At 41.1% G+C, this 12,966-nt stretch overlaps 1 protein-coding gene across 1 annotated transcript; it reads right to left on the bottom strand.

Annotated features, from left to right (window-relative positions):
• Nucleotides 1-2,043: 2,043 nt before the first annotated feature.
• On the bottom strand, nt 2,044-4,449 carry LOC309573013 (toll-like receptor 1; the record flags this gene model as incomplete). The annotated part of the gene is made up of 1 exon (XM_082281634.1): nt 2,044-4,449. The coding sequence occupies one exon, from the start codon at nt 4,447-4,449 to the stop codon at nt 2,044-2,046; it is 2,406 nt and encodes an 801-aa protein (XP_082137760.1).
• Nucleotides 4,450-12,966: the final 8,517 nt, after the last annotated feature.

Genomic DNA, 12,966 nt, shown 5'->3' with positions numbered 1-12,966 from the left:
TTGAATGTTTCCAGGGATGGGACATCCACAACTTCTTTGAGTAATCTCTTCCAGTGTTTCACCACCCTCATTATAAAAAAAATATTGCTTATATCCAACCTAAATCAGCCCTCTTTTAGTTTATAACAATTACCCCTTGTCTCATCGCAACAGACCCTGCTAAAAAGTCTGTCCTCATCTTTCTTACAAGTCCTATTTAAATAGTGAAAGGCCTCAACAAGATCTCCACGGAACTTTCTCTTCTCCAGGCTGAACAGCTCCAGCTCTCCAAGTCTGTCCTAATTGGAGAGGTGCTCCAGCCTTCTGATCATCTTTGTGTCCTCCTCTGGACTCGCTCCAACAGGTCCACATCCTTCTTATATTGGGCCCAGAGCTGGGTGCAGCACTGCAGGTGGGGTCTCACCAGAGCAGAGCAGAGGGGCAGAATCCCCTCCCTGGCCCTGCTGCCCACGGTGCTCTGGATGCAGCCCAGGACACGTTTGGCTTTCTGGGCTGTGAGTGCCCATGGCTGGGCCATGTCCAGCCTCTCACCCACCAGCATCCCTAATGTCTACTAAATCTTAATTTCTGGGTAAGGCTTTGACATGGTCCCCCACAACATCCTCCTCTCTAAACTGGAGAGATACAGATCTAATGTGTGGAAATGACTGAGTGATAATTAAGATTTAGTAGAGATTTTTATCTCTTCTTTCCAAAGCTCAGGAGCCAGGCACCTGGCATCCTACTGCAATCCTATCCAGTTAATCTGAACTGGTAGGTGGGAGCCAGCAGTGTCTCAGCATCTTTGGACATCGGGAAGCTCTCCCACAGCTTCAATTTCACTGTTTCATCTAGCTACCACACCTGGTTTGTGCTCAGTGAGCCACCTCAGTGAGCGTTAACGATCACATCCTCTCACCAGTTTGATCACCTCACAGCTGTCATCACAGGACATTGCATTTCCATTAAGCCATAATGACACAATTCCACATCACCATTGAAATGACACATGAAATTTAGTAACACAGAAAGAATGAGAAGTTTATTAGGCTTTCAAATCCAAGCACAGCAAATTACTAGATGTCTCCTATCAACAAACACCATTAGTTTAATCAGTAAGATTTTAGCAGAGAAGTTATTTCCCAGGGAAAATGACTCTTTTTCCCCCTGTGTGATGATCCTCAGCTAATTAAATGAGCAAGGTAACAGGTTCAGTGGAAGCCTGGAGATAAAAGGGGGTTCACCTCCAAACATCAAGTTTCTAAGTATTAGGAAACAGGAAAAACATGCAAATCAGTATAGTTTGATAGGATCATAGCAGCAATGTTACAATATTTTAAAAAAATTAGAAAGTACAGGTATTAACTATGAATTTGAAGACAATGAATAGCAAATCCTACGAAATTATGACTTGGCAGGTATCTCTAGGCAACTGGTCATGGTTAGTACAGCAAAGGAAGAAGAACATTAAACAAGGACTAATGGATTCAACTTTTCAGCACTTACCCAAAAAAATCTCTCTGTGATGAAGGGAAAGACTTCCAGGAAAGGAAAACAGGCTAAAGGGGTGCGGATACTCTACCCTTGACATCTACTCTACCAAAGTACTGGATGGGATTCAAACAAGAGTTTTCTTCTTTGTGTTATTTTAATTAAATCCAAGAAAGTTGATCCCTGAAATATTAACCCCACAACATCCATGTCAGATAAAAGACTAAATGTGTACCTTTGGCAGCCTGATGACACCCAACCAACCACTATTCTTGTTACTTTCAAATATAGCTTCCAATGGGAAAAGTCCAAAATAAATGCAACCTAAAAATAAGGTCAATCACTACAAAAATTTCTCTCTCTTTGTTGATGATCTGGGCAACTACAGATGACTTCTGACTACTTGGATGACTCAAATAAGCAATAGCAATATCTGTATGTATCACAATTACATTTTGCAACAAATTAGGAATATTGTAAGAAAAAAGAAAAAAATATTAACAGAGTTTAATACAAACCCATCAAATTAGTCATTCCTATACTCATATTACTAGTAGGTGTAACATCACTCTCCTACTCAATTGCTTCCCTGGATACTGGCAGATTAACGCTAATAGCTGCCCTCAGGTTAGCCCAGAAAAGGGCACGCTTGCTCCTCTCCTTCGGCCACTCCAGGTAGGTGCGCTTTGCCATGAGAGCTTTCAGCTTGTGATACCTGGCAGGGATAAGGTACGGAGGGATTGGCTCCAGTAAAATGAGGATTAAGCTGTTGGAATTCTCACTGAATAACTTGTGATGGGCAAAGTACAGCTCATAGTGACACCACTCACTCTGCACAAAGTTGGGAGACAACACAAAGATCGACTTGTAGCTCTTCTCAATGCAGTTAATGATGTTCTCCACAATGCTCTTGCCGGGGATAAAGTTTCTCTCGTGCTGGCACAGTTGTACGCAGCCCTCCCCCTTCTCCAGGTTCGGGATCAGCTCGTTCTTCACCCACAGCGAATCGCGCTCGCTGTAGGAAATGAACGCGTGGAACTGCAGAACCGTTCCCGGATCTCTGGTGGGGTTGTGCCAAGCTCTGCGCTTCGTCTGCGTCCACTGCCACGTCATCCGCGCGTACCACGGCACATCCAGGTAGATGCACAGAAAGGCCACCGCAGCCACCAGCACCAGCGTCAGCAGCAGCGCTGTCACAAGCAGGAGCGTCGTGTTGCAAGCCAGCCGGCTCAGGTGGAAGTCCTTGAGCTCCGTTCCTCGCAAGCCTTCGGGGTACTCGCACACGTATGCCGCCGGCCAGCCAAACAGCTTCCCCCCTGACTGCCTCTCCAGGCGGATAAAGGCTTGCAGCTCACACGAACACTTGAATGGGTTGTGCCCGGCCTGCAGCTCCCTGACCCTTGGGCAGCTCCGGAAGAAGTCAGCAGACGGGGTGAGGATCGAATTCATCTCGATGTTCAGGAACTGCAGGGACGGAAAGTCACTGCACCCTGGCAGGTCAGCCAGCCTGTTCGATGCCAGGTTCAGCTCTTCCAAGGATTTCAGCTCCGCCATCCCCCTGGGGACACTGCTGATCTGATTGTTTTGTAGGCCGAGTTTTCTGACGTTGACTGGCAAGCACTCAAACACAGCATCCGCCAACTGATTGGAGGACAGGTCCAACTCTGTCAGAGACTCAGCCCACTGGCACTGCATGGCAGCACCACTGTGGCGCAGCAGGTTGTTGCTCATGTCCAGATATTTCAGTGATTTCATACGGCTGGTCATGAAACTTACCTTGGAAAGGCTCTCAAATTTGTTCTTCTGCAAAATAAGTGATTTCAGATCCACGAGAGTGCCACAATTCTGGAACAACTCATCTGTCAGGGCATTGTGAGAAAAATTTAAATACTCAAATGAGCTTGTTCTATTGGGGCAAAGCATGTGTGGCATATATGCATCATATATTGTCAAACTGGCAATATTCATCTCTGAAAACTGTCTGTATAGAATCTCCTGGTTGAAATAATAAACCTTATTACGAACATGCTCCAAAGTTAATGCTTTCATGGAGCCATCCAAAGAGATTAATTGTTCCACAGAGCTTAATACAGGCAGAAATGCATATTCAGTCAACTCCTCCAATGGTCCCCGAAAAGTCAAATTTCTCACAGTCAAATGTTCCACAGGTGAATACCAAATAAGCATGAAAATTTGCAGGATGATAGCCCATTGTAAGTCCACAGCATCAAGCATGAGAGCTGTTGTCTTGATTTTCTTCAGAAGCATTAAGGGAGGAGAGGGGAAATCTTTGTAGCTCAAGGTATATCTTATGTTAACTATTTTTAAGTTTTCTGAAGTGCTCATTCCATCGTACAAGAGGGGAAAACTGAAGTTTTGGTTTGCTGCAAAAGCAATGTGGAGGTTCCTTGTATTCAAGACTGTCAGACTCTGAGGCTCATAGAGAGAAAAGTTTCCCAAGGTCAGAAAGACAGTGTGCAGCTGCAAATGTTTGATATACCTGAAGTCTGACCTTCGTATCATCGTAGCACTTAATCCAAGGTACTCCAAATGAAACATGTTCCCAAATTCCTGACAGATGGGCAGGGCAGTAAACTTATTGAAAGAAAGATCTAAATGTCTAAGATATGCAAGAGTTAGACAGCAAACTTTCAAAATGTTATTATGAGATAAATCTAAGTATTCTAAATTTTCATTAAAAATAAAGACACTAAAGTCAAGCACCGTAATTAGATTATGAGAAAGATTTAGTACTTGAAGGTCAGAAAGATAGATAAATTCTGAGATACTAAGTCCAGATATCCTATTATGTGATAAATCTAATACTTCAGTACGGACTGGAATGATTTTTGGAATGTTAGTTAGCAAACTGCTTGAATAATTTGCAATAAATTCATCTTCTACAGTTGGCTGGATATTATTCCATAGTGTGAATGTAAAGACACAAGTAAAGACATAGATATTTGTGAGGGATTTCATGCTATCCAGCTTTTCAGCTTTATCTTGTTTTTTTACAGAAACACAGAAGCATATGATTGTTTTCTGTTCAATATGTCTCACTGATGAGTCCAGCCCTACAAAAAGAAAACACATGGAATTTGATGAAGCTGTTGAATGGTTGAAGTTGCTTTTTTGTTGTGAAAATAAAATTCAATATAAAATCTATGTAATAAAATATTACTTTTACGTATTCTTGTTTTAAGTTCTTATCAATTGTCCTCTCTCCCATTCTTTAATTCTAATTATTGAGTCGGTCAAATATAAATTAATTCCCTTAAAATGGGTGGGATGCCAGTGCTATGTTAAAAACTCAAAGATGTTAAGAAAGACAAATTTCTCAACAATTATGGAAAAATACGAAACTGGTACAAACTGACATCAATGAATTTACCAATAAAGGAGAACAAAACAACCTCTCCATCTGCCATTTCTGTACATCCCAAGTTCACACACATTTGGGGACAAAACTCCAATAAAACCACCCTCACAGGAACTGGTGCAAAAACAACCTCGTCACTCAAATGATATTCTTCATCACACCCCAAAGACCCTGGACACTGCCATGCACCCTCTCAGGGCCAGATTATCCGATTTGTCCTAGCACAAAGACATAAGGGTCCATTTTTCCAGTAAACCAAGGATTCTGAAGAGGAATTATACTGGTCCATTGTATTGGGTTTGCATGGTGAGGTTTTGGTAGTGGGGGGACTACAGGTGTGGTTTCTGTGAGAAGCTGCCAGAAGCTTCCTCTGTGTTCCATAGAGCCAGTAGCAGCTGGATTCAAGGCCAAGCTCATCCACAACATTAGTAGTGTCTCTGGGATAACACAGTGAAGAAGGGAGAAAAAAACCTTGGGGAACAGCAACTGCAGCTGGGAGAGGGAAGTGAGAATATATGGGAGAAACAGCTCTGCAGACACCAAGGTCAGTGCAGAAGGAGGGGGAGGAGGTGTTCTGGGTGCTGGAACAGAGATTCCTCTGCAGCCCTTGGTGAGGCGGCTGTGCCCTTGCAGCCCATGGAGGTCCACAATGGAGCAGAGATCCACCTGCAGGCCATGGAAGACCCCATGCTGGAGCATGTAGGCACCTGAAGGAGGCTGTGACCTCATGGGAAGCCCATGTTGGAGCAGGCTCCTGGCAGGACCTGTAGACCCCATGGAGAAAGAAGCCCATTCTGGAGCAGGTTTGCTGATAGGACCGTGACCTCATGGAGGACCCATGCTGGAGCAGCCTGTGCCTGAAGGACTGTGCCTTACAGAAGGGAAACATGCTGAAGAGTTCTTGAACAACTGTACCTAGTGGGAAGGACTCACTGGAGAACTTTGTGGAGAACTATCTCCAGTGGAAGGGACCTCAGGATGGAGCAGGGGCAGAGAGTGAGGAGGAAGAAGCACGACATAACAAGTGCTGAATTGACCACAGCCCCCATTCCCTAACCCCCTGTGCCATTGGGAGAGGAGGTAGAGCATTCAGAAGTGAAGCTGAGCACAATCATGAATATTGTAATGCCAGTCTGACCAAAAGCACACCAGTGGTAAAACCACACCATGACTGGACTATGTATGAAGCAGTGATACCCAAAATCTGAAAGAAAACACTAGACACTACCAAAGACTCCAGAATTTCCTAGGTGTCCTAGGAATTTTCCTATGGTTGGAACTTGACAAAGAACCTCTCTAGAAACAGTGAGGGACAATTATTCTAGTTCTAAGTATCAAAAAACCCAGAGAAAAAAAGATTCTGTGGATATGGTCCACAGTATCTGGTCATCCTTTCAACAGCCTACATGGATTTGGAGAGGCATCAGTCCTATTCTGGAAAACCATGACTTGGGCATTACTCTCCTGTTGCCAAGAATTAAACAAAACACACAGACAACATGAAGCATAAACACCTCATAAACAGTTTCAGAAGACAAACATCCTCAGTTTTATTTTCTGCTCTGATTTTTTCTGTTAAAAAAAAAAACAAAAACACCCAAACTTTTTAAAAGTTTTAAAATTCTGTCCCTGTGTAATCTTTTGTTAAATAGAAACCAGAAACCTATTTTTTCAGTTCTAGGTTGTAATATGTGTTAGGTCCTCATAATTTAACTAACTGATATCAAAACTCAACCCTTCCCCTCCAAGTCTCCTATCAGACATAATCAAGTTTCCTCTTAACTAAGTAAAGCAAAAATATATCCAATTAACATCACCGAAAGCAATAAAAGAATAAATCACTAAAGTATAAATTTCTACCTCAATTGAATCCAATAGAGAGGTCAAATTATTCCTTCAGAAGGTTATATTAGGGTATCTGAGGACACAAAAGAAATGAAGCTGTGATGGTTGGTCAAAGTACAGAGTCAACCGCAAGACAAAACAAGACAAGGAAATCTGACCCAGTTCCTTCCAAGTGCAGTTGACTCTGTTCTTCAGAGTCCAGGCTGATAAACAATCTAACTCTTGAATCAAATAAACTTTGACCTAGAACTATCTGGAGGAACTTCCTCCTGGGCAAAAGGGATGTCAGGAATAAAGCAAGAACTGTTCTGAAGGGAGAAAAAACTAGAAATATATTCTCTGTCCATAGTGCAGCACCAGATGAGTTTTAGTTTACTGTACATGCTATGCTGGGCAGTGCAACAAGGGATGAGCCACACTGTATAGCCCTGAAGAGTGCCACAACGAGTAAAGCAAATACATCTAGCAAAGCAATATTAAGGATCAAGGGTTGTGCCTCCAATGCTGTTTTAGAATCTTACTAAATTAGAGCTGGCTGAGAATTAAAACTGCCATGCCAAATGATTTTTCTCCCTTTCCTCTTTGCTGAAATTCAGTTGAGCATTTTCACTGAAACTTCAAAATGCAAGAGTATCTTCCAGAAGCAAAGAAACACCAGCACCTGAGATTTGATGAAGTCAAAGATATATGTATATATAACAAAGAGAAAAAAATTGTAAATAATGAAGCAAATATAACCCACCTGTTGTGCATGGAATTCATCTCCAAGTTGAAGAACCAGCAAAAGTCTTCCGCATAGATGGTTAGCATCCTCAAAACAGAATTTCAAACATATGTAACCTTCAAGGTAGGAAATCTCACAAGATGCTAATTCCTCAATAATTGCCTACCTCAGGAAGTAAAAAAAAAAACAAACGGGGCTTTTTAAAACAGGCTATATAATTCTAAGAACTAATGAAATTTCCTTACCATGTGGGTGTTAAAAGCACAATGAAAGGAAACTTTTAACAGTTCAGGCTAAAAGTACATTTACTTCCGTAATATTTACATAACTGTGCAGTTTAGGAGGAAATAAACCTACCTGCGGTATAGAATATTTCCCTTGGAAGGACTGTTTAAATAATTCTGCATTGCTGATTTCAAGTCTGCTTTTGATGTTACACAGATGTTCTAGAAATCCGTCAACTGCATCTCCTCTTTGCACACACAGAAAAGAGGAAGCAGAACACTCACTGCCAACTTCTGCTCATAGCAAGATCTCTTGCAGAGCTCAACCATGCCAAAATTTTTTGCTTATCAAGGAGAGTAATTAACATAGCACCCTGACAGATGACAAAAGTTTATACCTCAAAAGCTAACAGGGGCAAACTGGCACAGTTAAAAACCTTTACAGGTCAATCATCTTTACACTAGAATGGTTATCAAGGATATCTCACGTTGTGGCTTCCTCCAAAAAATTTTATAAAAAATTAACAGAGAATATTCCCTGTGACAAGACAGCTGTAATGAAGCCACAAAGAATATGACAATATAGGGCAATCTGGGGCTGAAGGAATCCAATAAAGCAGCCATTCACTTAGCATTGTGAACAGGGACATGAGCCTGGGAGAAAATCAACAGAGCAGACAGTGGGTGTGTTGTAAAGGCAGATGTAAATAACTGTCCCTTTTTGGGCTGGGATAGAGTAAATTTTCTTCCTAGTAGCTGGTACAAGGCTGTGTTTTGCATTCAGGATGAGGACAATGTTGATAACACACTGATGTTGTAGTTGTTCCTGGGTAGTGCTTAGTTAAGGACTTCCCAATTTCCTGTGCTCTGCCAGCAAGGAGGTGCACAAGAAGCCAGGAGCGTGCATGGCCAGGACAGCTGACCTGAACTGGCCAAAGTGATATTCCATCCCACAGAACGTCATGATCAGTATAGAAACTGGGGGGGTGTTTTTGCCAGGAGGGCTGATCCCTGCTTAGCGATGGGCTGGGCATCAGCCAGCAGGGGATGAGCAACCATACTGTTCATCACTTGTTTCTCTTGCATTTTATTCCTCTTTCTCTCATTTTCATCATCATCATCACTATTATTATTATTACTATTACTATTATTATTATATTTTATTTTGTTTCAGTTCTTAAACAGCACTTATCTCAACCTACAAGTTTTACTTTTTTTCTGACTCTTCTCCCCAGTGGGGGTGGGGGATGGCAGGGAAGTGAGCAAGCAGCTCTGTGGTACTCCGATGTGGGCTGGGGTTAAACCATGACAATAACCAAAATCAACACTTCACTCCTATAAGCCTCCAGACTAATACAACAGCTAAAGATTCATCTAAAGAAGCTGAAAAGCATGAAACTTTATTCTAGATAGCAGTGCTAGCTACATTTCAAACTAGCATTAGATTCCCTTGAAACTCTTGTTTTGCAGTTGCATTTCCAATTTTGTTTAAAAATTGAACCCTTTGTTTTGCTGAAAGAAAATCAGCATTTTTCATTTTAAGATTGACGACTGAACTGAATTGAAACTATTCTGCTTTCCTTAGTGCAGGGAACTGACTAATATGCTACAGAAAATTCTGGGGCATCTGTGACCCAAGACAAGACCAAGTATTATGAATGTTTCTCAATAAGCAGCAAGAGTGTTTGCCAGCTGATACTGTCTAGACTTCAAGTTAAAAGAGACCCTCCTATTGCTAGGCACTAATCCATGATACTGAATAGAGTTAGGCACTTGTTGACAAAACAATGAAATCACAATTAGACAAAACAGTGGCAGCTTTACTTCCAATATAATTCACGAAAAAACCTTTGCTGCATGGATAAAATCAAATACACCATCAACTTTCATCAGAACTGACTCTAGTGCACACACAGCTATTAAAAGCACTTTTTAGTTGTAGTACATTTAATTTTCTTACCACCCTTCTTTATGAAACTTTAAAATACATTCAAATAAACAGTTTGCCATAAAGAAAAATTTGCAATTTGTTAAAATAAAACTCATACTCCTGAATACCTCTATTAAACCATTAGGAACCTTTCATAATCTATTTTTACTAACCAATTCAACAAAGTTTTGTTTGGGGCTGGTTTCAGTCATTTTTTATGATAGGTAAAAACTAGAAGCAATGTATTTCTGTTCAGGCATCTTGAACTGTACCAACTACATACCATCTTTTCCACAGTCAGCTCACATACATTCGTGCAGATACCTTGTTCCATTTCTGAATTTTATACTGCTGGGGTTTTTTGCAGCTTTTTCTACCAATGTTCACAAAAAGACATTTCACACTTCTGCCTGTATGTCATCATTACTTACTCAGAGAGGAACCACAGCTACACTTGGCCGAGTATCAAAAGCTATTCTGGACCAGCACCGTGCCAAAAGTGTGAAGAATCTCTCTGACGAGAACTGCAGAAGTGAACTTACATGTACAATTATTAAAGGTTTGCAAAGCTGGTGTTTGGTCACACCAAGGACTTCATGTTTAACTGCAATTCTCGTTGTCACCTGTGCGTCAAGTAGGTGAAACAAAGTCTAAATGCCACCACAAGTCAAAGTGAGCAGAGACTGTATCACATTTATGCTCAAGTCTACTTTGTTTCAGTATAAACAGACACAAGGATCAAAACTATGGAAATCAAACTGATAACCCAGAGCCACCTTGCAGAACACACAACTTTCTCACTTACTGGTTATAAATACTGCTTTCTCTTGACGAAACAGTGACTACAAATGAGCATTATAGTCAATCTTAGCAAATATTTCCGAAAGAAAAAACAGACTAACCAAAGCCCTGAATAAAAACATGGTTTCACAGAGGTTTTGAACCTTCCCCTCAGCAGCATCTCCCACAGAGTCCCATTATTTTCCCCTGAGGGCCTTTCCTTCCTCTAACCCTCTGCAGCTGAAGATGCTTTGTAACATTTCTAAAGCTAAAGAAGAGCTGAGCTTTCAGCAGGGTAACCCACATTGTGTCAAGTCTCCCAGTCTGCCATAGTTCAGTTTCTTTTATAGTACACACTACTTAAATATACATAAAAACTTTTACACTTTTATACTTTCATTTCATTCTGCACATATTTTAGGTTTTGGAGGGTGTTTAACTCCCATGTTATCAGTTTTGTATGTTGATATTTTTATGTATGTAAAAATAGCATTCCTGCTAGTCACCGAGATGACTAATCAAATGCCTGGAATCTGCTCTGATACAGTATCTGATATCAGAAAACGTTTACACACTCCCTTTCCCTGATAACTGGAGTGCTGGAGCAGTTACAGATTTCAGTGCAGTACCAGTTGCAGGCACACATCCCCAGGCAGCACAGAAAAGGGTAGTCCCTTTCCAAAATGCGCAGATAAAGTGGCTGATGTGCTGTGAGACTACACCTGGCCCCAAGAACAGGAAAAATTTCTGCATGGATTAAAGCTGGTTTTATAGTAAAGGTTGAGATTATGACAGAGGCTGAAATAATTGTTTGAAATATTCTAATAACACTTGAGAAACTCATTCTTTCTTGTGGAATCAGAAAAACTAGCTCTAATAATTCATTGCACGTTTAGCTGTTTTATCAATTATTTGGCACACATCATGGAAAAAAAGATAATAGTGTGTGGGCTTCTGGTTCCAAAGTACAAGTTTTAATTGATGCCCATGCTCATCAAAAGCCACCCTTTCCAATTTATTCACTCAAGGATTTTGGAATCCAGAAACCGGTGATACTAGAGAACTGTAATTATATACTATTGCTTATCATAACATCAGCTACATTCCCTGAGGTCTCATAGTTCCAAGTTCTTTCCAAAGTGGCAAGGAAACCTTGCTTGCTTTGCTAAAACCTTCCACTCCTTGATTTCTGGTGATGGCTATGGCTCCCACAGGAGTAACAGGAAGGATTCTTGGTGTACTCTCTGACTTTCAGAGGGTTTCTCTGTCCTCCAGCCAACAGAAGCCAGATGAATTCTTAAGGTTACACAACAAGGGGTTATTAAACTGTATTACAGAGGTTTCAAGGGCTACTGGCTCAGTTTTTTCCTTCCCCCTCTCAGGCTCAGTTTAAAGGCATAGAAAGGCACAGTAATTAATTTCTGGGCATAGGCAGCGATATGGGATACACATCATAAGGTCACCCCAAGACACTGGCCTAAAACTCGGAGGCTTTAGAAGAAAATTTTCAAGCAAGGCTCCACATAATCCAGTTGTCCCTGGTTGTGAGAAAGGAATAGGCAAACCAAGCTAAGTCTGATGATCTTCAGTTTTCTGAGGGTTAAATGAGTCACACACTGAAGCAGTAGTTGGAGGGGAAGGAGGAAGCAGAGAAAACATTAGTTTCCACAGTCCTGAATGAAATGTCTGAAATTTGGTAATAGGTGTGTTATATTAATTTTGAGGCTAAGTGGGGTGAGAGAGCTAAAGGTGTTAAATTTGACCTTTCCTCTACAGGTCATAAACAGTCACTAACAGTTTAAGGCTTCAGGTCAAGAAATCTCAGCCTACTAAGACCTCAGGCAAAAAGAAGCATCAAAATTAAAACTTTGTGCTAAAAATGGAAGATAAAAATAAGACAAAATGTAAACATTCTGTACTACATGAGGATTTCATCTTAATATGCCTTCTCTCATATTCATGTTGAAACACATTTTTGAAGGGAAACTTCCTGCTTCATGGTCATTTAGGTCTGGTATTTCAAACAATCTTCCCTTGTTGGGGCAAAGAGGAAGTTTGCTGTCATCATCTTTAGCAGTTGTTAATGTTTATCTGAGCTTAGCCATACTTTTTTGAAGCCAAAACAATATAAGTACAGACAGAGGAGCCTGCTATATTTCTATAAAGGAAAGGAAATATTGTAAATGTAGTTTGTTTTTCTAACTCAGCGAGTAAGTCTTACCTGCTGTCCCAAGACCTGGAAAATTTTTTCAGGCTCTGACTCATTATTGACTTTCTGATCACAAGCCATAGCTGTGCTACGAGATACTGCTTCAGCTGAAAAGGACAGATTCTTTTAATAATAAGCATAAAGTAAGATGTATGGATGAGAAGAAAAAAGCAGAAAGCTGGGGGGGAAGCATAATTTAGACATGTCAGGAGTTTCTCAAAACATAAACAATATGACAAAGGCAGTTCTGTTACTGCAGATGCCCTCCCACTCCCTCTGGTCAAGGTATCTCTGAGGATCAAAATGGTACCAGGGCTCTATGGGTATTAGAGCTCTGTCAGTTCACTGCTTCTCCCTTCCTGCAATGCCAAGCTATGAGCCCCAAAAAGTGAAGTAGCTCACCTT

Source organism: Coloeus monedula (genome assembly GCF_965178545.1).
Source record: "Coloeus monedula genome assembly, chromosome: 5".
Taxonomy (NCBI): Eukaryota; Metazoa; Chordata; class Aves; order Passeriformes; family Corvidae; genus Coloeus; species Coloeus monedula.
Note: the sequence above shows the minus strand (reverse complement) of the source record. Positions and strands in the feature narration are given on the sequence as shown.